The 24747-nt window shown below is 43.5% G+C and overlaps 1 protein-coding gene across 4 annotated transcripts in view; it reads right to left on the bottom strand.

The window, feature by feature from the left end:
• Window positions 1–24747, bottom strand: part of ZRANB3 (zinc finger RANBP2-type containing 3) — a 246177-nt gene that overhangs the window by 4564 nt on the left and 216866 nt on the right. For 3 of the 4 annotated variants that reach the window (XM_075530071.1, XM_075530070.1, XM_075530072.1), the window contains 4 exons: window positions 22043–22144; window positions 17304–17446; window positions 5626–5730; window positions 4540–4939 (listed from right to left, as the gene is read on the bottom strand). In XM_075530071.1, coding sequence (XP_075386186.1) covers window positions 4540–4939; window positions 5626–5730; window positions 17304–17446; window positions 22043–22144 — 750 coding nt within the window. Of the gene's footprint in view, window positions 1–4539; window positions 4940–5625; window positions 5731–16507; window positions 16766–17303; window positions 17447–22042; window positions 22145–24747 lie in introns of those variants that run through there. The other variant, XM_075530073.1, reaches the window with a different exon arrangement.

The raw sequence follows: 24747 nt of genomic DNA, 5'->3' as shown, positions 1-24747 counted from the left end.
GTACATTCTTTGCCCTAATCATTTTCAAAGCATTTGCTCTCCACTTAAGCCCTTTGCATCAGGTCCTTTTTTTCCCCTCCCTCATGAGCCCTTCATAATTTATAGATTGTTATTTTGTCATATCTTTCCCTATCCAGCGTCTCCCTTCACCCCCTTCTCAGTTGTCCATCCCCCAGGTAGGAGGTCACATATAGATCCTTGTAATCAGTCCCCCCTTTCCAACCCACTCACCCTCTACTCTCCCAGTATTGTCCCGCACACCCCTGGTCCTGAAGGTATCATCCACCCTGGATTCCCTGTGCCTCCAGCTCCTATATGCACCAGTGTACAACCTCTGCTCTATCCAGACTTGCAAGGTAGAATTCGGATCATGGTAGTTGGGGTGGGGGGGGGGAGGAAGCATCCAGGAGCTGTATTCTTCATCGGTGCTACATTGCACCGGGACTGAGTCATCTCCTCCCCTAGATCCCACTGTGAGGGGATCTCCAGTGACAGACAAATGGGCCTTGGGTCTCCATTCTGCACTTCCCCCTTCATTCACTATGGTAAGATTTTTTTTTTTTGATGATGCCTTATACCTGATCCCTTTTGGCACCTTGTGATTGCACAGGCTGGTGTGCTTCTTCCATGTGGGCTTTGTTGCTTCTGAGCTAGATGATCACTTGTTTACCTTCAAGCCTTTAAGATCCCAGACACTATCTTTTTTGATAGCTGGGCACCATCAGTTTCTTCGCCACATTTGCTTATGCACCCGTTTGTCCTCAGCGATCGTATCATGGAGGTGTGCACCCAATGATATGATTTTTTGTTCTTTGATGCCTGATAACTGATCCCTTTGGAACCATGTCATCACACAGGCTGGTGTGTTCTTCCATGTGGGCTTTGTTGCTTCTGAGCTAGATGGCCGCTTGTTTATCTTCAAGCCTTTAAAACCCCAGACACTATCTCTTTTGAAAGCCAGGCACCATCAGCTTTCTTCACCACATTTGCTTGTTCACCCGCTTTGGCTTCAGCTGTTGTGTTGGGAGGGTGAGCATCATAGAATGCCAATTTAATAGAAGAAAGTATTAATGCACTGAGGGAGTGCTTGAGTAGAGGCCCAAGGTTCTTCCGCCACCTTAACACTAAACCTATAAATATAGACACATAGATCTATTTCCCTATCCTCATATATATATTTGCATGTACATATCTTTGTCTAGACCTCTATAAATGCCCTTTGCCTCGTAGCTCTTTCCTCTATTTCCCTGGACTTTCCTCCTGCAAAGGGCATATTCTTAAGAAAAAAATGAAAAATCCTTTTCGCTCTACCTTCTATAACCAGTTCTTTTGCTCTGCACAGTATCTACAGAATACATTAAAAAAATTAGACCCAAAACCCATCTGTAGACAACTGGACATGCCCTCACAGAAGGGTCACAAGAAAGGATGAGCCAGCCAGGGTGCAGGATAGCACTGAAGAAACACACAATATCCTTCTAGTTCTTGAATGCTCTCCTCCCCCTCCCCCCCACTATCATGACCCCAGTTCTACCTTACAAATTTGGCTAGACTGGAGCATGTACACTGGTACAGATAAGAGCTCTCAACACACAGAATCTAGGACAGATAACCCCCTCGGGAATAGTAATGGGAGGAGCCATACCATGAGGGTAGGGGAAGATGGGGGGAGATAGGGGGAACCGATTGCAATGATTGACGTGTAAACAACCCCCTCCCTCAGGGGGATGAACAACAGAAATGTGGGTGAAGTGAGACAATGGAGAGTGTAAGATAAGAAAATAATAATTTATACCTTTTCAAGAGTTGACAAGGGTGGGATGGAGGGGAAAAAAGATGAGCCCATGCCAAGGGCTCGAGTAGAAAGAAAGTGTTTTGAAAATGATGATGGCAACATATGTACATATGTACAAATGTCCTGGAAACAATTGATGTATGGATTGTTATAAGAGCTGTAAGACCCCCAAATAAAATTATTTATAAAAAATAGTTTTGGAGCTATAATTAAAATACAATTCAACATTCAATTATATTAAAAAGGGTTGTACAATCAACTTTGGAACCTGTTCTTTCTTGTACCCATTGCTATTGCCTCTCCATTTCCCTCACTCTCCCCTTCTGAGTTGCCAGGAAATTTTTAACCCAGTTACCATCTTCTTAAATCCACCCATCCTGTTTCCCTATACAGAGAAACAGATAAAACAACCAACCACCTCCACCACCACCAAAGGACCCAGCAATGATGATCATGTGAAACAGAGAAAAGGCTTAATCTAAGAGAAAGTGAGGGAATTAAAAATTGAGGAGAGATTGAAAGTGGGCCATGAGGGAGGGTAACGGCAAGGCGTTAGGCATGCAGTATGCACTTCCTTAGCTTTCCTTATTAATCCCATAGGAAGTTTCCTGGGGGCCACTCTTCACTTATTAAATTCTATCTTGAAGGCAGCAACTGCCTCTGAGTGATCTCCCCAATTGTGAGTGTGAGTGTGTGTGTGTGTGTGTGTGTCTGTGGAGCTCCTCCTCTGAGCACTTGGCGCTGCATATACACTGCATTACGTTGGAAGTCCTGGAAGGCCTCTTTTGAAAATGTTCTCGGTTCATAGCATTGGGAGAGTCTGAATGCCGACACTGAGGCAGCAGACAGCAACTAGAGTCTGGCCAACACCACCCCCTCATTCCTATCAGTCAAACCAGTCTTTCAGGAACTCTGCAGGTCAGTAAGAGATGTACCTTGTGCTTCTTTAGCTCTCTAAGACATGCTGACTCATCTTTGTGCAAATGCTTATCAATTAATTCTATCATAATTCAGCAACATTAAGTAAATAAAAATGGTCTAAGTGGCAGAAATTTATCCAGGTGTGACAGTTTTTGAATCAAGCACACTACAAAAAAAAATCACACATTTTTCCCTATTTAGAATTTTGGAACACATTAGAGAATGAGATTATAAATCCAATTGTGTTTTGGAAATCGAAGTGATACAGTACATGGTGCTGAGAATCTTTCCACATATTGATCAACTTAAATTACACTTTACAACAGAATCAACATGTATGAGTTGTCTTCTCATTGTAATGGCCAACATTTGGGTTTTTTTTTAATCTCATCATTCAATATACACATGAAAACTGGAACAGCCAAATATCAGATAGCTTTTGATGTGTGGGATCTGTTAAAATCTGTAGTAAAATAATTGAAGGTCCTAGTCCTCTATTTTATCTTCTACAATTTGTATGTTTTTTATTCTGTTTGACAGTGTACCTATGTTGTTGATCAGGGTCCCTATTTTTTCATTGATGATCTTAATTAACCCCAATCTCCCAAAACTCCACAAAAGCTATAGTTCTAAGGTTTAAATTTAGATCTTTGATTCAACTTGAGTTTATTTTTTTACATAGTTTGAGATATGAGTCAGTTTCATTTTTCTTCAGATGGATATATCATACTAATATTAAGGGGTGCATTTTACTGTACGTGATTTATATCTCAATAAAACTGTTTAAAGGAAATACAGAGAGACGTGTCAAAAAAAATAAACCAAAAAAACACAGTGACACAATTCCAGAACATGGAAATTCCTACAGGAAAGTAAATTTATTTTTCCAACTGTCAATGATGCAATAAAGGGGTGGGATGCTATTAACAAATACAGAAAAAGAGGAATATTAATCAAATGTAATGTGTATACTATATTTTGGTCTTGATTTGAACAAAGCAACTATAAAAAATTTCTTTTTGAGATAATCTGGGTAAACAAAACATGGACTTATTAGAGAATTATATCATATATACTTGTGTATGGGCTGAGTTCTTCAGCACATGTTTAATGCAGTTTTTGTGGTAAAATTAGGTGCCTTGGCTGATAGTCGGGTTGGCTTATACACGACTTATATACGGTAATTTGTTGGGGGTAAAATGTGTACTAGGGCATTTGATTTATATTAAAAATAAAGTCCTCATCTGTTAGAAATACACAATGAAATTTTAAAGATCAATTATTGCCTGGCATTTGCTTTAAAATACTTTAGGAGAACATTATGTTCACCTTCCCACTGGCGAGTCACTCTGAGACTGGCCAGAGCCCTGGAGATGCGTCCATCACATTGGATCTAAAAGCCTGTGATCTTCCCACACTTTGCACCATTGCATGTGCCTGTGTGAGTCTGAAGAGGGTCTTATGGACTAGTATTGCATACGCACTTATGGACTTGAGTTGGATGGGCTGGCATGCTTTATTGAAGCATAACTGCTTGTTGATTTAAAGCTCTTTCTCACACACAGACGACTGTTAGTGGATTTGTTCCTCTAGTCAACCCCACTTTAATTACACAAGCAACAACCAAAGAAATGGATAGATGAATTACGAAAGGCAAACAAATTTGATAATTTGATGCTAGGTGTATCATGGGTTCATTATTCTCTCCACTTTGTATATTGATTTGTAAATTCTATTGAAAAAGTTAGAAAGGAAACTAGTGTGTCAATATTAATCTCTCAGAACAATATCACCTTCTAGCATATGATGACACTACGACTTACCTGTTCTAGTGGGAGCTTTGAGGTCCAGGTACTATCCAGAAGATTCTTCTTCTCACCTTTAGGGGCATCTCTCAAACGTAAAAAGAGTTCATGTGCATTCAAATGACATAACTGACACACACCGTGTTCAGTTTCAAACACCTTGGCTCGAAGGTAACCATTGTCAGATCGAATCCAAAACTCCTCCTGACATGTCAGAGAGCAGAACCGTGAATCCCAGGCATTCCCTTGACGCTCTGGCTTAGGTTGGTAAGTGGGCTGCTGACAGCTAATGCAAAGTGGATTCCCTTCATTATTCACAGCTTGCAAATAGCCTTTGGAGGTAAGCGCTTTCACAGTAAGATTGGCTGGAGCTGTGCAGGGATTCCGAAGCGGGACACAGGCACCATCTCCACTGTAACTGGAAAAACATTGCATTGTAACTAATTTAATGATGATTTTAGTGTAAATAAACCGCCATTGCTTTGTATAAATGCCGTCAAAATCTCTATAGAGATAAATAACTGGTAAATATAGTGCCCCACAAATTTGTGATTCTGTATGGTAATGACATATAGTCAGGATTTTACATTCTGTTTCAAATCAAGAGTGGGATGCAATTTGCCGCGCTTGAGAATTTAGATGCCTTTAAGGAAGCAGCCAGACTCTGGAGATGAGAACTTACGGAATGGCCATTATGGCTAATGGAAGACTCTAGACAAAGGTTAGGGGCTATCGCGCTCTCTGGGCACAGTGTGCTACACACCCTGTCCTTGTTAGGGGAGACGGGCCATTACCACGGCTTCCGTGGTGTTCTACTGCAGCCTCTGCTGGCCTACAGGAAACAGAATCGTCTCCTCTACAAAGTGACAGGGTAAAGAAGCCAAGTGTTGTTGAGAACTGCCACAGGAGACTTGCTGTGTGCCTTTTGCAGGTAAGCGCTGAGTTGACCAAAGTCAACTTAAAAATGGGTTACTATATTGTGAAAGTTCCTTGAAGTCCCTGCAGTAGCCATACAAAGGCAGGTGTCATTACAAAATGGAGCCCACAGAGAAATACAAAGCTGTGGTCTCAGTACTACTCTGTCCTGGCGGTGCAGATGCTTACTTTGCAGAAGGGTCCATAGATTCCTTTGTGATCAGACGGACATGGCCCCCATCTTTCTTCACCATCTCCAAAGAGGCTACAGCAACATCTTCTTTGGTTATGTATCTGAAACAATTACACATTAAATTGATGTTCTCTCTTTCACAACAGTTTCTATTTTTCAGGTTCATGCTTCTCCTTGGGGGAAAAACAAAAACAGAAGAGCAAGATACAAGTTCTATTCATTGTGCTAAGACTAAAGAGAAGAAATGGAATCGTCTCCCTTTAGCTTTATCTCCATTATGTGGAAAACCTGTAGGTTCTTTCTTTTGAAGAGAAATGGGGGTGGTGGTGTTTCTAAACTGTTTTTTCTAGGATGTATTTTTCTTTTTCTTTAAAAAAAATAATTTTATTGGGGACTCGTACAACTCGTTTCACACATTTGTACATTTGTTGCCATGATCACTCTCAAAATATTTGCTTTCTGTTTGAGCCCTTGGTATCAGCTCAATTTCCCCCTCCCTCATGCACCCTTGATAATTTATAAATTATTATTATTTTGTCCTATCTTGCACTGTCCGATGTCTCCCTTCACCCACTTTTCTGTTGTCCATCCCCCAGGGAGGAGGTTATATGTAGATCCTTGCAATCGGTGCCCCCTTTCCAGTCCACCTTCCCTCCACCCTCCCAGTATCACCACTCTCACCACTGGTCCTGAAGGGACCATCTGTCCTGGATTCCCTGTGTGTCCAGTTCCTTTCTGTACCAGTGTACATCCTCTGGCCTAGCCAGATTTTTAAGTTAGAATTGGGATCATGATAGTGGGGGGGGGGGGAGGAAGCATTTAGGAACTAGAGGAAAATTGTATGTTTCACTGTTGCTACATTGCACCCTGACTGGCTTGTTTCCTCCCGTGACCCTTCTGTAAGGGGATGTCCAGTTACCTATAGGTGGGTCTTGGATCCCCAATCTGCAACCGCCCCCCATTCACAATGAAATGAGTTTTTGTTCTTTGATGCATTTTTCTAAGAAACCCAAGAGTCATCTAATATTCCTTGGGACCGTTTTCATTTAAAGAGAAATAGGAGTGGGCATAAGAAATAATAAAAGACCATCCCAACTGACAGGGCTAAGTACACAGCTTCTGAGCTTGTGGAACATCTCTGACTGTGTTCTCTCCTTCTTGGCTTTCTTCAAGACTTCTCTGAATCACCTAAACCACTTATAATGGTGCTCTCGGTGCATCCAGGTAAAGCGATTGTCTCTTTCGTTAATCAGGTTCAATGACATCTTCTATAATCGCCTGCTGTTCCCATTACTACTAGGCCATTCAAGGTTTATGGAATCTTCCACTGAAATAAAGCTACTCTTGAGGTGGGATTTAGAACCGGATTAGACAACACTATCATCATCACACAGCAGTTTAGGGGCTGGAAGTATAGAGAAAAGTTACTCCAATTAAAGGTGCCGAGGGAATTTAAGTAGGTGAAATGCAATTGCCCAATTAATTCCTTATAATTAACATGGCCCAGTTTCTCTAGCAGTTTACACCTACTGCAGATATTTTTTTCTCCTATTAGCTTAAAGGCAAATCTGCTTCATATTTTTGAGTCCTTTTAGGTGGTAGATGGGCAACAACATGAAAATCCAAGCACAACTGTTTTCCCGTGGTCCTGTTCCACAGCTGCTGGCAGAGGCGGGAGTAAGGGGCAGTAGCAGAGTGTGGTGAGAGGAAATGAGCAGGGAGGGAGTGGAGCTCGCCCAATACTGGCCCCACAGCCCCCACCGCCGAGCCTGCCCACCTGGCCTGCAAAGCCAGAGAGCCTATGCCCAGAGCCAGGTCACCTGTCTCACCTGATGGCCCAGGGCTATAAGAACCTGGTTTGGGGGGAGAATCTTTAAAATGCATAGGGCAAATAATAGATACAGGATAGCTGTTTTCTCCTTGAAACTACCACCACCACCACCACCACCAGAAAGCGTATCAAACCCAAACCAAGCTCACTGTCATCAAACTGATTCTGACTCATAGTGACAGGGCAGGGTATAACCTACAGGACAATGTATAACTACCTCTGTGGGTTTCTGAAACAGTAAATCTTTTTAGGATTAGAAAGTCTCTTCCTTTGACCACAGAACGGCTTGTAGTTTTGAATTGCTGACCTTGTAGTTAGCAGTCCAATGCATAAAACACTATATAAAATCACTGCTATTATATGTGGTTGGATGTTGCCAAACGGATGTTAAGCAATACATATCTTTATGGAGTTGGCCGATTCTATTGCTGCATATGATATAACAAACAAACCTCTGATTAATATGCATTTACACTGCTTTCAGTCTTGATATTATAAAAATTACTGCAATAAATATATTTACATATGTACATTTTGTACACATTAAGCATGTGTAAATAAACTCCTGAAAGCAGAACTGTTATGCCAAAATAAGTGCTTTCCTATCAAAGAGAATAAAGAATCAAAATTAATACCTTAACCCAACATCTCCATCGGCTAGAAATAAACAGCAACATAAGACTAAAATCAAGGGCGATACAGGGGACAGCACCGGAGACACAGTGTGGGAATTGCACCTGACCTGATCCCACCACACCGAGGCAAATCACTGGGGGAGTGCAGCGGAACAGCAAGGGAATGGAGTGGCAAGGTCCCCAGGGAATGCTGAAAGTGGACTTTGGGGCCAGGGCGTGGTGCCCCAACAGACTGGACTGGAAAACGCTCCTAAGGGCCAGCAAACGATCCCTGAACTAACTACAAGCTTTTCTCTTGTGAACTGTTTTGTTCTGTTCTTTGTCAGTGGTTTGTTTTTGTTGTTTTGTTGTCTGGTTGTATACTGTTGCTTTGTTTTCCTCTGTCTAGTTTTCGTGCATGTTAGTGACTCCACAGGTCTGTCTGAATAGGACAGGCTGGATGAAGTATCTGGAGGAAAAACAACGGGACCGACAGTTCCGGGGGGACTTGGGGTGGGGGGGTAGGAGGGGGGTAAGGAAGTGGTGTTAACAAACCCAGGGACAAGGGAAAAACATGGGACCCCAAATGGTAGAGAAGGGGGAGTGGCAGGCATGGTGGGAAATGATCAAGGGTAAGGTTGCTTAGAGAAGAGGTATACTCTAGCCCAGGTGGCGATGAAGCATGGTAGTAGGGCAGGAGGAAAGTCAAGGGAGATGGAGGAAAGAGCTAGGAGTCAAAGGGCATTTACAGAGGTCTAGACAAAGACATGTACATGCAAATATATATAGTAGGATGGGGAAATAGATCTATGTGTCTATATTTATAGGTCAAGTATTAAGGTGGCGGAAGGACCTTGGGCCTCTACTCAAACACTCCCTCAATGCATGAATACCTTCTTTTATTAAATTGGAACTCGATGATGCTCACTCTCCTGACACAACGGCTGGAGCCAAAGTGGTGAACAAGTAAATGTGGTGAAGAATGCTGATGGTGCCCGGCTATCAAAAGAGATAGTGACTGGGGTCTTAAAGGCTTGAAGATAAACAAGCGGCCATCTAGCTCAGAAGCAACAAAGTCCACATGGAAGAACACACCAGCCTGTGTGATCGAGTGGTCCCAAAGGGATCAGTTACCAGGTATCAAAGAACAAAAAATCATATCATTGACTGCACACCTCCATGATAGGATCGCTGAAGACAAATGGGTGCATAAGCAAATGTGGTGAAGAAAGCTGATGGTGCCCGACTATCAAAAGAGATAGTGTCTGGGGTCTTAAAGGCTTGAAGGTGAACAAGCGGCCATCTAGCTCAGAAGCAAATAAGCCCACATGGAAGAAGCACACCAGCCAGTGCGATTACGAGGTGCCTAAGGGACCAGGTATAAGGCATCATGCAAAAAAAAAAAAAAACAACAACAATATAAGTGTGTGTATATATGTGTATATGTATATATATACCATATTAAATGAAGGGGGAAGTGCAGAGTGGAGACCCAAGGCCCAAGTGTCGGCCAATGGAGATCCCCTCATAGAGGCGTTTAGGAGAGGAGATGGGTTAATTAGGGTACAAGGTAGTACCGATGAAGAACACAGCTTTCCCCCAGATCCTGGATGCTTCCTCCCCCCAACTACCATGATCCGAATTCTACCTTGCAGGCCTGGATAGGACAGAGGCTGTACACTGGTACATATGAGGGCTGGGAATCCAGGGAATCCAGGGAGGTACAGGGAATCCAGGGTGGATGATACCTTCAGGACCAAGGGTGTGAGGGACGATGCTGGGAGAGTGGAGGGTGAGTGGGCTGGAAAGGGGGAACTGATTACAAGGATCCACATGTGACCTCTTCCCTGGGAGAGGGACAGCAGAGAAGGGGGGAAGGGAGACTCCGGATAGGGCAAGATATGACAAAATAACGATGTATAAATTACCAAGGGCACATGAGGGAGTGGGGAAAGGGGAGGCAGGGGAAAAAAAAAAAGAGGACCTGATGCAAGGGGCTTAAGTGGAGAGCAAATGCTTTGAGAATGATTGGGGCAGGGAATGTATGGATGTGCTTTATACAATTGATGTATGTATATGTATAGATGGTGATAAGAGTTGTATGGGTCCCTAATAAAATGTAAAAAAAGAAAAGAGGAGAAAATAATGATTAGGGCAAAGACCGTACAGATGTGCTTTATACAATTGATGTATGTATATGTATGAACTGTGATAAGAATTGTATGAGCCCCTAATAAATTGTTAAAATAAAAAAAAAGACTAAAATCATCTGAAAGGAAAAAAAATTGGAGTAGAAATAAATGAAACAGAAAAACAACAGAAAGAATCCAGACTATAAAGTTGGTTCTTTGAGAGGATTAATAAAATCAAAAAGAAAGAGACAAGCAAATAACACAAGGAAGAAATTAAATAGGTGCTGTCACAACAGAAGCAAGGGAAATTAACAAAAGAAGAAATTGGTCAGGCCATTAAACTCCTCACACAGAAAGGCCTGGGATCAGATGGCCTCCGTGGTAAATCATAGCAAACAGGCAGAGAAGAGCAGAAACTAATTCCACCCCAAATATTCCAGAGCAGAGAAAGGGATAAAATATTCTTCCATTCAGTTTATGGAGCAAGCATAATCCTGATACCAAACCCAGTCAGAGACATCACTAAGAAGAAGATTATAGACCAATATGCAAAATTCTCAACAAAATCCTAGCCAATTAAAAAAGAAAATCAGGATTAAGTGGGATTCAGGCCAGGTATGCAAGGATTGCTCAACATCAGAAAAACAAGTAATGTAATCTACTACATATATAAAACAAAGGAGAATATCACAGGCTATCAATTGATGCAGAAAGGTATTTGACAAAATCTAACAGCCATCCTGATAAAATGCATTCAACAAAATTAAAATATACATTCCTTGATATAATAAAGGGCAATATATACAAAACAAACTTCCATGATTACCCTCAATGGAGAGAAGCTTAAAATATTTCCCTTGTGGAGGAGGAGAGAATGGAGCACATCCTGGCCCACCAGGCCCTGAGGACGATAACCCCAATTAGAGCAGCCAGTCCACAGAGGACCACATGGCCAGCCCCACTATGAGACATGACGCCCCTCACTGGCCCATGGTCCTCCAGGGTAAAGCACCGGAGGCACAGTGTGGGAATTGCGCCTGACCTGATCCCACCACACCGAGGCAAAGCACTGGGGGAATGCAGCGGAACAGCAAGGGAATGGAGTGGCAAGGTCCCCAGGGAATGCTGAAAGTGGACTCGGCGGCCAGGACATGGTGCCCCAACAGACTGGACTGGAAAACACTCCTAAAGGTCAACATATGATCCTTGAACTAACTACAAGCTTTTCTTTCTTGTTGTTTTGTTTTTTGTAAGTGGTTTGTCGTTGTTGTTTTGTTGTATATTGTTGCATGGTTTTGCTATTGTCTTGTTTTTGTGCATGTTATTATCTCCGCAGGTCTGTCTAAATAAGAGGCTGGATGAACTATCTGGAGGAAAAACAACGGGGCCGACAGTTCTGGGGGGAAATGGGATAGGGGGAGGTGTGAGATAAGGAAGTGGTATTAACAAACCCAGGGACAAGGGAACAACAAGTGGTCCAAATTGGTGGTGAGGTGGGTGTGGCAGGCCTGGTAGGGTAATATAATGAAGAGGTATAGCTGAAACCCAGGTGGGGACAGAGCATGACAGTGGGACAGGAGGAAAGTCAAGGGAAATAGAGGAAAGAGCTACGAGGCAAAGGGCATTTATAGAGGTCTAGACAAAGAAATGTACATATGCAAATATATATATGAGGATAGAGAAATAGATCTATGTGCCTATGTTTATACATTTAGTATTAAGGTGGTGGAAGGACCTTGGGCCTCTACTCAAGTACTCCCTCAATGCAGGAATACTTTCTTCTGTTAAATTGGCAATCTGTGATGGTCACCCTCCAGACACAACAGCTAAAGCCAAAGCGGGTGAACAAGCAAATGTGGTGAAGAAAGCTGATGGTGCCCGGCTATCAAAAGAGATAGTGACTGGGGTCTTAAAGGCTTAAAGATAAACAAGCGGCCATCTAGCTCAGAAGCAACAAAGCCCACATGGAAGAACACACCAACCTGTGTGATCATGTGGTTCTGAAGGGATCAGTTATCAGGCATCAAAGAACAAAAAAATCACATCATTGGCTGCACACCTCTATGATATGATTGCTGGGGACAAACGGGTGCATAAGCAAATGTGGCGAAGAAAGCTGATGGTGTCCGGCTATCAAATGAGATAGTGTCTGGGGTCTTAAAGGCTTGAAGGTAAACAAGTGGTCATCTAGCTCAGAAGCAACAAAGCCCACATGGAATAAGCACACCAGTCTGTGTGATCACGAGGTTTCGAAGGGATCAGGTATAAGGCATCATCAGAACAAAAAAATCTTACCATAGTGAATGAAGGGGGAAGTGCAGAGGTGAGACTCAAAGCCCATTTGTCGGCCACTGGAGATCCCCTTGCAGAGGGGTCTAGGGGAGGAGATGACTCAGTCAGGGTGCGATGTAGCACTGATGAAGAATACAGCTTTCCTCTAGTTCCTAAATGCTTCCCCCACCCCATCATGATCCGAATTCTACCTTGTAAGCCTGTATAGAGCAGAGGATGTACACTGGTGCACATAGGAGCTGGAGGCACAGGGAATCCAGGGCAGATGATACCTTCAGGACCAGGGGTGTGAGTGGCGATACTGGGAGGGTAGAGAGGGGGTTGGAAAGAGGGAACCGATTACAGGATCTACATGTGACCTCCTCCCTGGGGGACGGACAACAGAAAAGGGAGAGAAGGGAGACGTCAGACAGGGCAAGATATGACAAAATAATAATTTATAAAGTATCAAGGGCTCACGAGGGAGCAGGGAGGGAGGGGGAAAAAAGGGGACCCGATGCAAAGGGTTTATGTGGAGAGCAAATGCTTTGAAAATGATGAGGGCAAAGAATGTACAGATGTGGTTTACACAATTGATGTATGTATGGATTGTGATAAGAGTTGTATGAGCACCTAATAAAACGTTTAAAAAATATTTCCCTTGTGAACTAGGTCCAAACCAAGATATCCTTCATATCACTCCTATTCAATACTAGAGGAAGGCTTGGGTGGGAGGATGGGTTATACGTTGGGCTATCAAAACCCCCAGCTCCCCTGAGGGAGAAAGTGGAAGTTTTCACTTCCATCAACAGTGACAGCCTTGGAGACCTACCCAGGTAGGGAAGGGCTGGGAGGAGTTCAAGGGTGAGCAAGAGTAGCTGCATGGATAGTCATACAGGCTGAACGGATGAGTATGTGGATATAGGTTGGACAGAGTCTATTTTTTCATTGGTATTTACCTTTGCTGAAAATATCTCCATGAATGTGGTAGGGCATACCGGTGACAAAGTTAAGAAAAGGTCCAAGATATACCAAATACTTGAAGGGAATGAAGGGCTGGGCCTGGGGGCTCAGGAACAGAGTATCAATAGACCATTTATTCTACCATCGTCTACAGAAACAGTGCTCTACATCTCACTGTGGTGAGTCTTGACAGTGGTCTTAAAAGCCCATGAGCGGCAGTCTAAGGTGCACCTCTTGGTCTGCCCCTGTTCAGAGGTAAAGAAGAGAGATGGAAATCTAAGACACATGGAAAATATGGGGCAAAACTGTAACAAGGACCAGGCTTACTGATTGTATTGAGACTGGTGGAAACCTGAACCTATAGCCTTTCAGATCTGGAAAGGGACTCACCCCAAGGCTCAATTTTCAGCCAAATAATAGACTAGTCTAGGGTCAAGATCAGAGGAAGCAGAAAGTATAGCAAGGAGACTATGGGGCAAAGCAGGAGTCAGTTCAAGACTAGGAGGTTGAGCAAGGAAACCATGAGACAGAATAGAGGGGTAGCGCTGACCCTATGGGACTGTGTGGCAAAGCACCAGGCAAGCTTCCTGGTCCACAGAGGCAGAGGTCAAGGGGCCATATGGCTGAGAGGGCAAGAGAGAGGCTTGGCCGTTGGCTGAGATGTTGCTATTGCTGTGGACCAATGTGCTGTGTTTTTATTGTAAACTGATCCTGACTTGTAACCTATTAACTTCCCTCAGAAACCTTCATCGTTGTGGGAAACAAACGAACAAAAACCAACAGACTAGTCTAAATGGGGAAACAAGAACCCTGGTGAAATAGGCACAACTGAGAATAGCCAACCACTGAGATCAAAAGCGCAGCAACAACCCAAGGACAAAGTTTAGAAGAGTTTGGAAAGCAGTGGGGAATGGAAACGAGAAACGTCAGGGTAGGACGGGATAGGCTGCGGGGACTGCAATGGAGGAGATGAAACAAAATGAGAATGAGCTATTGAATGGAGAACGTAAACCCTCACCCAATCCACCATAGAAAGTTCTGTTTCGTATTTTTAAGTCACAGGCGCTTTACACTTGGACAGATTTAGACCAAATACTCTCCTTCGCGGTTGAGCACTGGAGATGAATGTACTCTCACACTTTCACTCGCACATGATATTTCATTTAGTGAAACTTGTTCCTAGTAGTGATAGGCATCTCGAGGTAGCTTTTGATTTGTGCTGTTAAGATGGTAGAGATGTTGTCATATGTTTGCATTTTCTCTTATGTATCGTCCTTTAAACAAAAAGAACTTAAATCACAGTGAATTGCTTGAAAGTTCCTTAACTTGCACTTTTTCATTTTAAACTTCCCCCATTTCAACTATTCTGTTCCCTTGACAAAAACACTTCCCTCAAGTATTTCTGGGATTTAAATGAATTCAAAAGTAACTCAGCTTTAAGGGAGAATAAGCTATTAAGCCTTGCCTCAGGTATGATTCACTGTTTAAAAGCTTAGAAACCTAATTCAGTAACTTTAAAAGGTGCTGAGATATCTACTCAGAGATTCACGAACTAAAAATAAACTCTTGTTTCCTACTAGCGGTAGGAACACCTCTAGTTTAAACACAAACTTTCGCAAACCACAAGGAACAGATCAACTTGTCCCAAAGCAGCAGTGGATGAGTTTTCAAAACTTGTTGCTATTTTCTAACATATTACTTTCCCATGGAGACTTGCTAGGAAGTTTAGGTAAGTATACCAACCTTCACAAGGATGATGGTAAAAATCCTAGTTTGGGTAAAAAAAAAAAAGGGGGGGGGGAATGTTGTCTGCCAAACTGATTCCTAGATTAGGATGGTAGTAGAAAATGCCAGTTTTTATAAGGACAGAGGTGCATGGAATGAGGTCCAGACCACTGACAGGAAACTGAGCTCTAGGTTGCTGACATGCTACAATGATTGGCTGTGGCCAAGGGAAAGAGAAGGCTTTCTGCTCCCATAAAACCGCGGGGAAGACAGGGAGTTCCACTATGTCCTACATGGTACTGAAATGCAATGATGTTACCTTGAGGACTAAGGTGCGAGTCTTCTCCATTGCTTCATATGCATGTGAAAGTTGGAGACTGACTAAGGGAGAACAAGGAAGAAATGATGCATTTGCATTGTGGTGCTGGAGAAGAATACAGGCTGCTGAAAGCACAAATCAATCTGTATTGGAAGAAGTACAGCCAGAGGGCTGGTTAATGGCAAGGATGCCAAAACTTCACCTTACATACTTTGGCCATATTGTCAGAAGAGACCAGTTCCTGGAGAATGACATCATGCTTGGTAAAGTGGGAGGGCGGGAAAAAACAGGACGAGCCTTAACGAGATGGATGGACACAGTGACTGCACCGATGCGCGCTGGCCTAGGGATGCCTGTGAGAATGGTGCTGGGCCCTGCAGTATTTCTTTCAGTTGTGCACAGGTTCACAAGGAGCCAGAACCGACTCCATGGCGGTGAGTTTGGTTTTGGAGCATGTGTGAAGTGGTAACTAATTGTGATTTTGATTTACCTTTCATATAACTCGCTGCCATAGAGGTGATACAGTTCTTTTGTTATGCTAATAAGGTGATGTCATTGCTGGGCATGCCCTAACCCAATTGTTTTAGAGTTAAGAAGAACACCAGGAACTAAGGAATGCCCTTTTGGGCTATGAGTGTGATTCTGGAATAAAGTAAAAATCCTTACCACTCCCACAATTCTCTATTCTGAAACCGAGAGGATTTCTCAATAGTGGCACTCACTACGTGACAACTGAAAACCAATCAGTGTGGTGAGAGGCATTCCTGTTCAATGTCTGTTTTTTATAAGCATGCCTCCCAGGGGCATTCTCCAGCCTTGACAATCAAAAATGTCTCCAGATAGTAGCACTCTCGGGACAAGGCGCCCCTGGCTAAGGACCAGTCACTGCCCCATAGGAAACCTTTGACAGGGTACATTTCTAGATAGTCTTGACAGCAATACTGACAATCAGATATATTTGCGTGTCCATCTTTTTTATTACAATTATTCTTATACCCTTAACAACTTATCACAGACTCATACAAATGTGAAAGGACTTCATGAAGTTCACCGAAAAAAGTAATTAAAAGTCAGGGGAATTTTTCCAAGAATCTTTCTTTAAAGCCGTTTCCTATCTGGAGATACCATAATTCATTTAATCAGCCACTCAATCCCACATCCTATTAGATGGATTTTGGTGTATGCACGAAACAGGCTAGAGAACAGATAGCAAAGTTCTGGAATGAGAGGATGAAGAGTAATTATGTTTCTCCGTGATCTCTTCCAAAAGTAGAACAGGACCTGTAATGACAGAAGCAAAGCAACCACAGATAGTCACCAATTCACCTTCCACCCTTCTTTCCATTCCGTTTCCAATCATGGGGGTGATGAGAGTTACTGTCTACCACTTCAGGAGGTGGGGCACTCAGTCATAAGCAGCTTTTCTGCTTCTTGGCTCTCCAAACTAATCCCACGGAAGTGCTGGACACATGGGGTGGAGAGGCAAGAGATGTTCTTCTTGGAAATGTCTTCCTGCTGCGAATGGAGGTCTCAGGAGTGGCAGGTCACAAGCTGCATGAAACCGTGACTCTAACTTCTCTACTGGTGAGCAGGCTCATGATGAACAAGACCAGACAAGAGGACTCTTTTCCAATGGATCTGGTCACATTAAAATATATCTAATTAGGTAGCCATGATCTAGTAGTCCATCATTTTATGCATGATTTTCTTTTAACTTTACAGAATTTCATTAGTAATTACATAAAATCCCTCAGACCCCTTGGAGAAAAGACCACAAGGAAGTAATAGAAGAAAACAAAATCAGGAATACAGTTCATACCTTTTGTTACTGTTTTGTTTGGTTTGTTGCTTTATGATCTCTTCGAAAGCAAGAATTGGGCTACAGAACAGCTGACCACTTTTCCTGATAACCCTTTGCTTCATGGCAGTTAGACTACTCCATTCTCGAACAAACCTCAAAATCTGGAAGAAAAATAAGGTAACAAAAGAGCTGGCAGCTGGAGAGGCATCTTTGAGGCTATGGCTATCGGTAACATCGGCAAACGGAAGTTTTATGGTCGTTGGGAGGCGCCATCGAGCTGGTTCTGACCCGTAGAAGCCCTAGGCACAACACAACGAAACACCTTTTGGTCCTGCTCCGTCCTCACAGTTGTTCCCGTGCCCGAGTCTGTTGACGCAGCCACTGTGTCGAGCCATCTTGTTGAGGGCCTTCCTCTTTTTAACTGCCCTTTCACTTTACCAAATATGAAGTCCTTCTCTACGGAACTGGTCTCTCCTGACAAGATGTCCAAGGTATGCTAAGTTGAAATCTCGCCATCCTTGTCGCCCTCTAAGGAGCACTCTGGCTGTGCTTCTTCCAAGTCAGATGTGTCCTTTTAGAAGTTCATGGTGCTTTCAGTAATTCTTCTCCAACGCCACAATTCAAAAACATCAATTCTTCTATGGTCTTCCTTAACAATGTCTAACTTTCACATGCACATGAAGCAATGGAGAATACCATGGCTTGGATCAGGCACCCCTTAATCCTCAAAGTAACACCCTTGCTCCTTACTACTCTAGAGATCTTGTGCAGATTTACCTAATGCAATACATCATTTGATCTCCTGACTACTGCTTCCATGAACATTGATTGTGGGTCCAAGTAAGAAAAAATCTTCGACAACTTCAATATTTTCTTCATTTATCATGATGTTACCTGTTGGTCCATTTGTGAGGATTTTGGTCTTCCTTACATTGACCTGTAAATCCACACTGAAGGCTACAATCTTTGATCTTCATCAGCAAGTGTTTCAGTTCTTCCTCACCTTCAGCAAACAAGGTATGTCATCTGCAAATTGCAGGTTGTTAATAAGCCTTCCTCCAATCTTGATGTCACATTCTTCTTCATGTCATACAGCTTCTCTGATGATTTGCTTGGCCTACAGTCTGAACAAGTGTGGCGAGAAGATACAGCCCTCATGCATACCTTTCCTGATTGATTTTACAGTATGCAGTATTCCCTTGGTCTGTGTGCACAACTGTCTCTTGATCCATGTGTAAGTTCTTCACGAGCACAATGAAGTGTTGCGTTTTGTTTTTAATTTGGAAACTCTAAAGTCTATTTTGGGGGAGGTTTTATTTTACCCCCCAAATAGACTCGAGTTTCCAATTAAAAAACAAAGACCAAGCCAATTGCCATTGAATCTTTTCCGACTCATCTACATGTGCTCTCTGAGGCTGTAAACCTTTCCTGGAGCAGATACCCTCTTCCTTCTCCTGCAGAATGGCTAGTGGGTTTGAACTCCTGATATTTTGGGGAGCAGTCCAACACCTACCCAACAGTGCCTCCAAAGCTCCTTTTAGGTTTCCTTTGATTTTGACAGTTTCTGATCTTTGTTGTGAATGCTCTATACCAGTGGTTCTCAACCTTCCTAATGCTGCGACCTTTTAGTATAGTCCCTCATGTGTTGTGACACCCCCCACCCCGCCCCCCACTCAACCATAAAATGATTTTCATTGCTACTTTGTAACTAGTTTTGCTACTGTTCTGAATCGGGCGACCCCTGTGAAAGGGTTGTTCAACCCCCCAAAGGGGGTTGCAACACACAGGTTGAGAACTGCTGCCCTATATACCCTCTTCTAAAGAGATCTCTATAAATCCAATGCCTCTCTAAAGACTAGTTTAACATACCTTTAATGAGTATAAGGACCTACAGTGATAATGTGCTCATGGGACCCAAAAGTGGTCTTGCTGTGTGCAGTGGTGCAGGCAAAGCTGGGGAAAGTGGGTACTGTGGTGCTGACAGTGAGAATGGCGTGTACCAGGGTTTTGAACTGGTTCCTCCTGGTTCCTTCAGGAGTGATGACTTGAAACCCAGATTTGGCCAATGTGGTGAACCTAAGCAGACTGAACGGAAAACTATGGGTCATGTACAGTTAGATATTTAATTATCTTAGAATATATGAGCACCATTCGCCGTGCATAGCAACCAAATCTCCTGGCTGGCAGAGCTAGAGACCTCATGCTCTGAATGGGTGTGGGTCTCTTAAGCCCCAGCAACAGGCCAATTTCCTCCATCAGGCTCCTGAGAGGACTGCTTATGCCGCTTCTGAAACTGCCATTCCAGCGCTTCCACCTGGAATGTTTCCTATCCAGGTAATCATTGACTAAATTTTAAACATTAGGGTCTGTTTCAATTTCAACTTCATTGGCCATGCCAAACCGGTTCTAACTGCTTTGAGGCCCTGCTATATACTCAAACTGACTCAATTGTTATAGGAGAATAGCCGTAAATAAACCTAGTTTTTTTTTTTTAAGGGTTGGTTGTCTTCTAAGGGGCCCTGTGGGTCAGGTGTTGGGCTGCTAACCATAAGATCAGCAGTTTCAACCTGCCAGCCCCTCTGCAGGAGAGACAAGGCTGTTTGCTCCTGTACAGATCTAGTCTTGGAAAGCCTACACGGAGTCGCTTTGAGTTGGAACTGACGAGATGGCAGTGGTGTCTCTGACGGAACAGGCCGTAAACCACAACTCATTGCCCTGAGACGATTCTGACTCACAGTGACTCTATAATGTCAACACCGCAGAACTCTCCTGGAGGCCTTGCTCATCTTCACCAGGTCTTATCTCCTGAAGAGCTCCTGGTACGTTTGAACCACAGACCTGCTGGTTAGCAGTCCAGCACTTTACCTGCGGCTCACCCTAGACCACTAACCTCCACGTTGGTGGCATGACCCCTCGCTCCAACCCCCCTTCCACCCCCCTCGGCAATATTGTAGAAGACAGGCCCGGGGATGGCAACTGTGGTGAAGGGCTGTCTAGTTGACTCTGACACAGACTACTATGTACAACACGATGAAACACTGCTCAGTCCTGCGCCTTCCTCACAACTGTACCTATGTTTTGAGCTCACTGTGGTACCACTGTGTCCTTCCAACCGCAGGGCTCATCTTCTGGCACCGTATCACTGCCCCACGGCTATCTATGAGGTTTTAAGGGGCTCTTATTTCAGAAGTGGACTGCCGCTTCCTTCTTCTTCCTCAGTCTTAGTCTGGGAGTCCAGCTAAACCCTAACCACCATGGTGACCCTGTTGGTATTGGAAATACTAGTGTCACAGCTTCCAGTATCATGGCAACATGCAAGTCATCATAACACACTGAATGGAAAAACAAGCAGTGGCTATTAATTATAGCCAAGAAGCTCTACTTGGCAATACCTGGGGCTCCCATGCACTGGAATTGATTCAAAGCCAACTAACCACAACGTATCTTGTGTAGCACCCTGGGTAATGCAATGCATGCTTGGCTGTTCCTGTGAGGTTGGAGGCCAGTCAGCGGGGTCTTCAAAGAAAGGCCTGGTGCTCTACCTCCCAAAACAAGCAGCTATTGAAAACTCTTGAAGCCCAGCACTACTCTGAGACCCTGGGGGAGCACCACGACTCATTATGGACTTGATGGCGACTGGCTACTGCACCTATTTCACTTTCAGTCACCTGCACCCAGCTGGCTATTTCCTACGAGCTGCGAGTCAGGAGAAGCTATCAGCAGAGATAGCTAAGCTGCTCACTTCTACCTCTCCCGTTAAGTCAGGTGAAGCTGACCCACAGAATTCACTTCCACTCAGAGGACACAATCACAGTCACAATTTTCTTGTCTAATTGTCACTCTGCACGTGGGGCCAAGCCCTGTGCAGGATGACCCTTCTTAGCAATGTAAGGGAAGTGGCTGCGGGACAGAATTAAGGCTTTCCTGGTGTGGACGTGGCCTGGAGTAGCCCGTGGTGCCTCTGACAATGAATGCAGACTCACCTAACATGGTATTACCCCTGCTCTTGTGCTAGTTAGCCTGAGTGGAACCATCTTGTAGCAGTCTCCATTTTGTGTCAAGCTATGGAAATTCCCCTGAGGGTAAGGTCAAGCAAACATTTGCCAGAAAATAAAAGCTGCAAGATAAGGCCCCACATCTATCTCAAAGAAAAAAAAGTTTTAAAATGTCAAGGCTAACTGCAAGGTCTACTTCTGTTCTTGCTTACTTGCTCACACAGCTGAAAAGCCCCCATTGTTTACCCCACCCTAAAAAACCCAAGTTTGGAAGCGATTGGGGCCAGTCACTCTCTTTATAAACTCAGGTGGCTGGTCCCTGCACAGATTCTTTTTTCTCCTTTCTGTCACCCTTTAATAAACTGTTTTGCTTTTATACCAGAACCTGAGTCGTTCCTGTCCAGTTCATGTCCAACACTCTCACAGTGTGTCTGTTAGAGCTTAACCTGAAAAGATATGATATACTTATGTGAGAGACAAGTATTGCAGTTGCTAATCCTGTGAATGAGAAATTAAATGATGTGAGGATGATTCTCTACGCAGAAACACCAATTCTAGGTGTGATCCTTTGCCAAAGAAAGAGATTTCACATTTATTCTTAGACCAGGGCAATTAATGGGCATTGTCTGAATTGAATAAAATGCATCCAGTGCCTTGACTCGGCGACAGGCCACAAAGCGCTCTGCGTTTATCAGTCTCAACATGACCATTAAAATTAATACACAGATTTTTATGTAAAAGAAATGCATGTGGTCTTCTTACCAGTGAGCGATTTTGTTTCAATTGAAAGTCTGCTGGCAAATCTTCCCAAAGGTCTAATTTTATATCCAAAGGAATGAAATTGCAGTTCATCTGTTTTCCATCCTGATCGGAGATTAGGAAGACATTATTAATCAATTTTTGTCTGTAGGGTACTTGCAGCAATTAAAAAGGAAACAATTACATTATTGCATACGCTATGGATTGAAATATTGACACGTGTGTCACCGGTTCTTCCCTGTTAAGCATTGGAATCCTAACTCCACAGCTGGGTATAGGGGTTTCTTTATTATGTTAATGAAGCCACACCAGCATAGGGTGTGCCCTGAACCCAATCAGTCTTAAAAAAAAAAAAAGAAAAAGAAGCAATTCATATATTGTTGGAAGCAAGCAGAACCTAGGGCAGATAATGCCACACACAGATGGCCTAGGAACCAATGCTGGGACTCCAGATGCCGAAAGAGACAGGGAGGGCAGAAAGACCCCTGGTGCCCTGAAGGCGACCTTCCAGCATCCTGAACGGTGGGGCCACAAACTTGTTCTTTCAAACCAACTGTTTGTGGTACTTTGGCTACAACGTTAGGAGGAAACTAAGAGAGTATAAGATTCCCAGTTTTCTAAAAGATACACAGTCGGCTCCTTCTAAACCAAGGTGAACCTCCATTATCTTCTCTGAAAGGTTTTCTGAGACAAGGAGGTGATGGTGGTGGTGTTGGGCGGCCTGTAGGTCTCTACAAACAGTCTGCTTTTAGCCTGGGAGGCTGCACATATTCTTCTCCATTGTTCTAATTTAGAAATTAAGTTAAGATCACAGCTATGAAACCTGTAAATTGCAAATCAACACAGAAGAGTATCTTTCAAATGAACTGTGTTGCAAACTCAAAAAACAAAAAAGTCACTTCACTGCCATTGAGTTGCGTCTGACTCTTAGCCATCCCATAGGAATGAGTAGAAAGAACTGCCCCTGTAGATTTCCAAAGCTGTAAATCTTTATGGAAATCGAACCAAAAAACCAACTCACTGCCATTGAGTCAAGTCTGACTCATAGAAATCCTATAGGACAAGGTAGAAGTGCTCGGTGAATTTCTGAGATTGTAACTCTTTATGGGAGTAGAAAGCCTTGTCTTTCTCCTTTGGAGCTGGCTGGTGGTTTTGAACTGCTGACCTTGTGGGTAGCAGCTTAACTCATAACCACAACGTCACCAGGGTTCAAAGCTGTAGTGCAATGACTCTCAAATTCACAGATACATTTCTTTACAGTCATTGAAAATACCAGTATTGTATCAAAGGAGGGCATCGCCCTTCTCCAATGGGTTGCCACTGTTAACCCGTCCATTGTTAAAGGGACAATGGAAATGAGAAGACAAAAAAGCAATTCTAGAGAAATGATTTAAACATTTGCTTCCTGAGGGCAGTGTGAGTCCATGAGCAGACTGCCAGCTGCCGAGACTGTACCATCTAGCCCAGTTACTAGCTGCAGCCTTCCCAAGGCTTAGCGGTAAAGAGCACTGTGTACAGGAGTGGGGCTGGTTAAACACAAAGCGGAAGTACTTGTGGAGGAAGAACAACAACGTATGAAAACTACATGGCTTAGCAATAGTTGAACCCACAAGCTAATTCTTTCACTTTGGGAGATCCAGACAAAGTTCTCATATCTATTTGGTTAAACATTTAGATTTGTCCTTGATATCCTAAACACGGAGTTAGACTGGACTAGGGGTTCTGACTGAAATGAACAGGGTTTTCAGTGATATTGCTATTATTATTGATACAGGATGCTAATCATCTGGTAAACGCCCTTCCTTTAATGGTGTTCTTTTAGCCAGTGAATTGGAGTTTATTGTTGTTTTTCAAATTTCCACAGCTAGATTGTACTTCAGCTCTTCTAAGTTAAAAAAGAAAAACTTTTTAAACTCTCCTGTAGTTTTGAAAAACTGTATTACCATTTTTAGTGTTTAGCACATTAGCTGAATGATACCCTCCACCGGAGGTCTGAAGGAAGTGGGGGAATACAGTCAGATGATCCGGGAAGGCAAGCTTTCACTGTGGTGAGCTGTCTGGAGCCTCCCTTTTGGCTTCTCAACCTCCCAGGCCTGCTGAGGGCCGGGCTCAGGTATTTTGCCCTTATGCCTGGCTCTAGAAGAGCACCTTGTCTCCCCTCGGCGTGTCTTATGGTGTTCAGGTGCTCCACAAGGTGGGATGAGGTAGGGACATGCCTGGAGGAGGGGCAGTGTTCATGGCCTGACTTGGTCCTGGGTGTTTCTCTCTCTCTGGGTCCCCGTGCTGGAGGCTGCCTGGGGGTTTTGGTATTCCAGATCCTACTCATCTCATCCTAATGATACTGCATAACACACTATCTGCCTCTAAGCACAGGTGGCTTAGTAGAAAGTCCATTTGGCCAGCACTAATACAACTTACAAGTTACCTTTAATAGTGACCCACACGTTGAAGCGGTGCTGGGTAACATTTTATTACATTTATAAAAATTAGAACTTCAGTATTTTAGATCAACCCAAAGGTGCCCTGATGGATCAAAGCAGCTAAAGCACTCAGCTGCTATCCACAAGGTCAGCAAATTGGACCTATGGGTGGTGCTCTGGGGAGACTCTGGGCCATGTGCTTCCAGGAAGATTTACAGCTTGGAAACCCCTGGGTGCGGGGGTTCTCCTCTGTACTTTAGGGCCCCTACGAGTTTGGTTTTCTTTCTG

This window comes from Tenrec ecaudatus, chromosome 13 (assembly GCF_050624435.1).
Source record: "Tenrec ecaudatus isolate mTenEca1 chromosome 13, mTenEca1.hap1, whole genome shotgun sequence".
NCBI classification, from domain to species: domain Eukaryota; kingdom Metazoa; phylum Chordata; class Mammalia; order Afrosoricida; family Tenrecidae; genus Tenrec; species Tenrec ecaudatus.
This window is presented reverse-complemented; position numbering and strand designations above follow the sequence as displayed.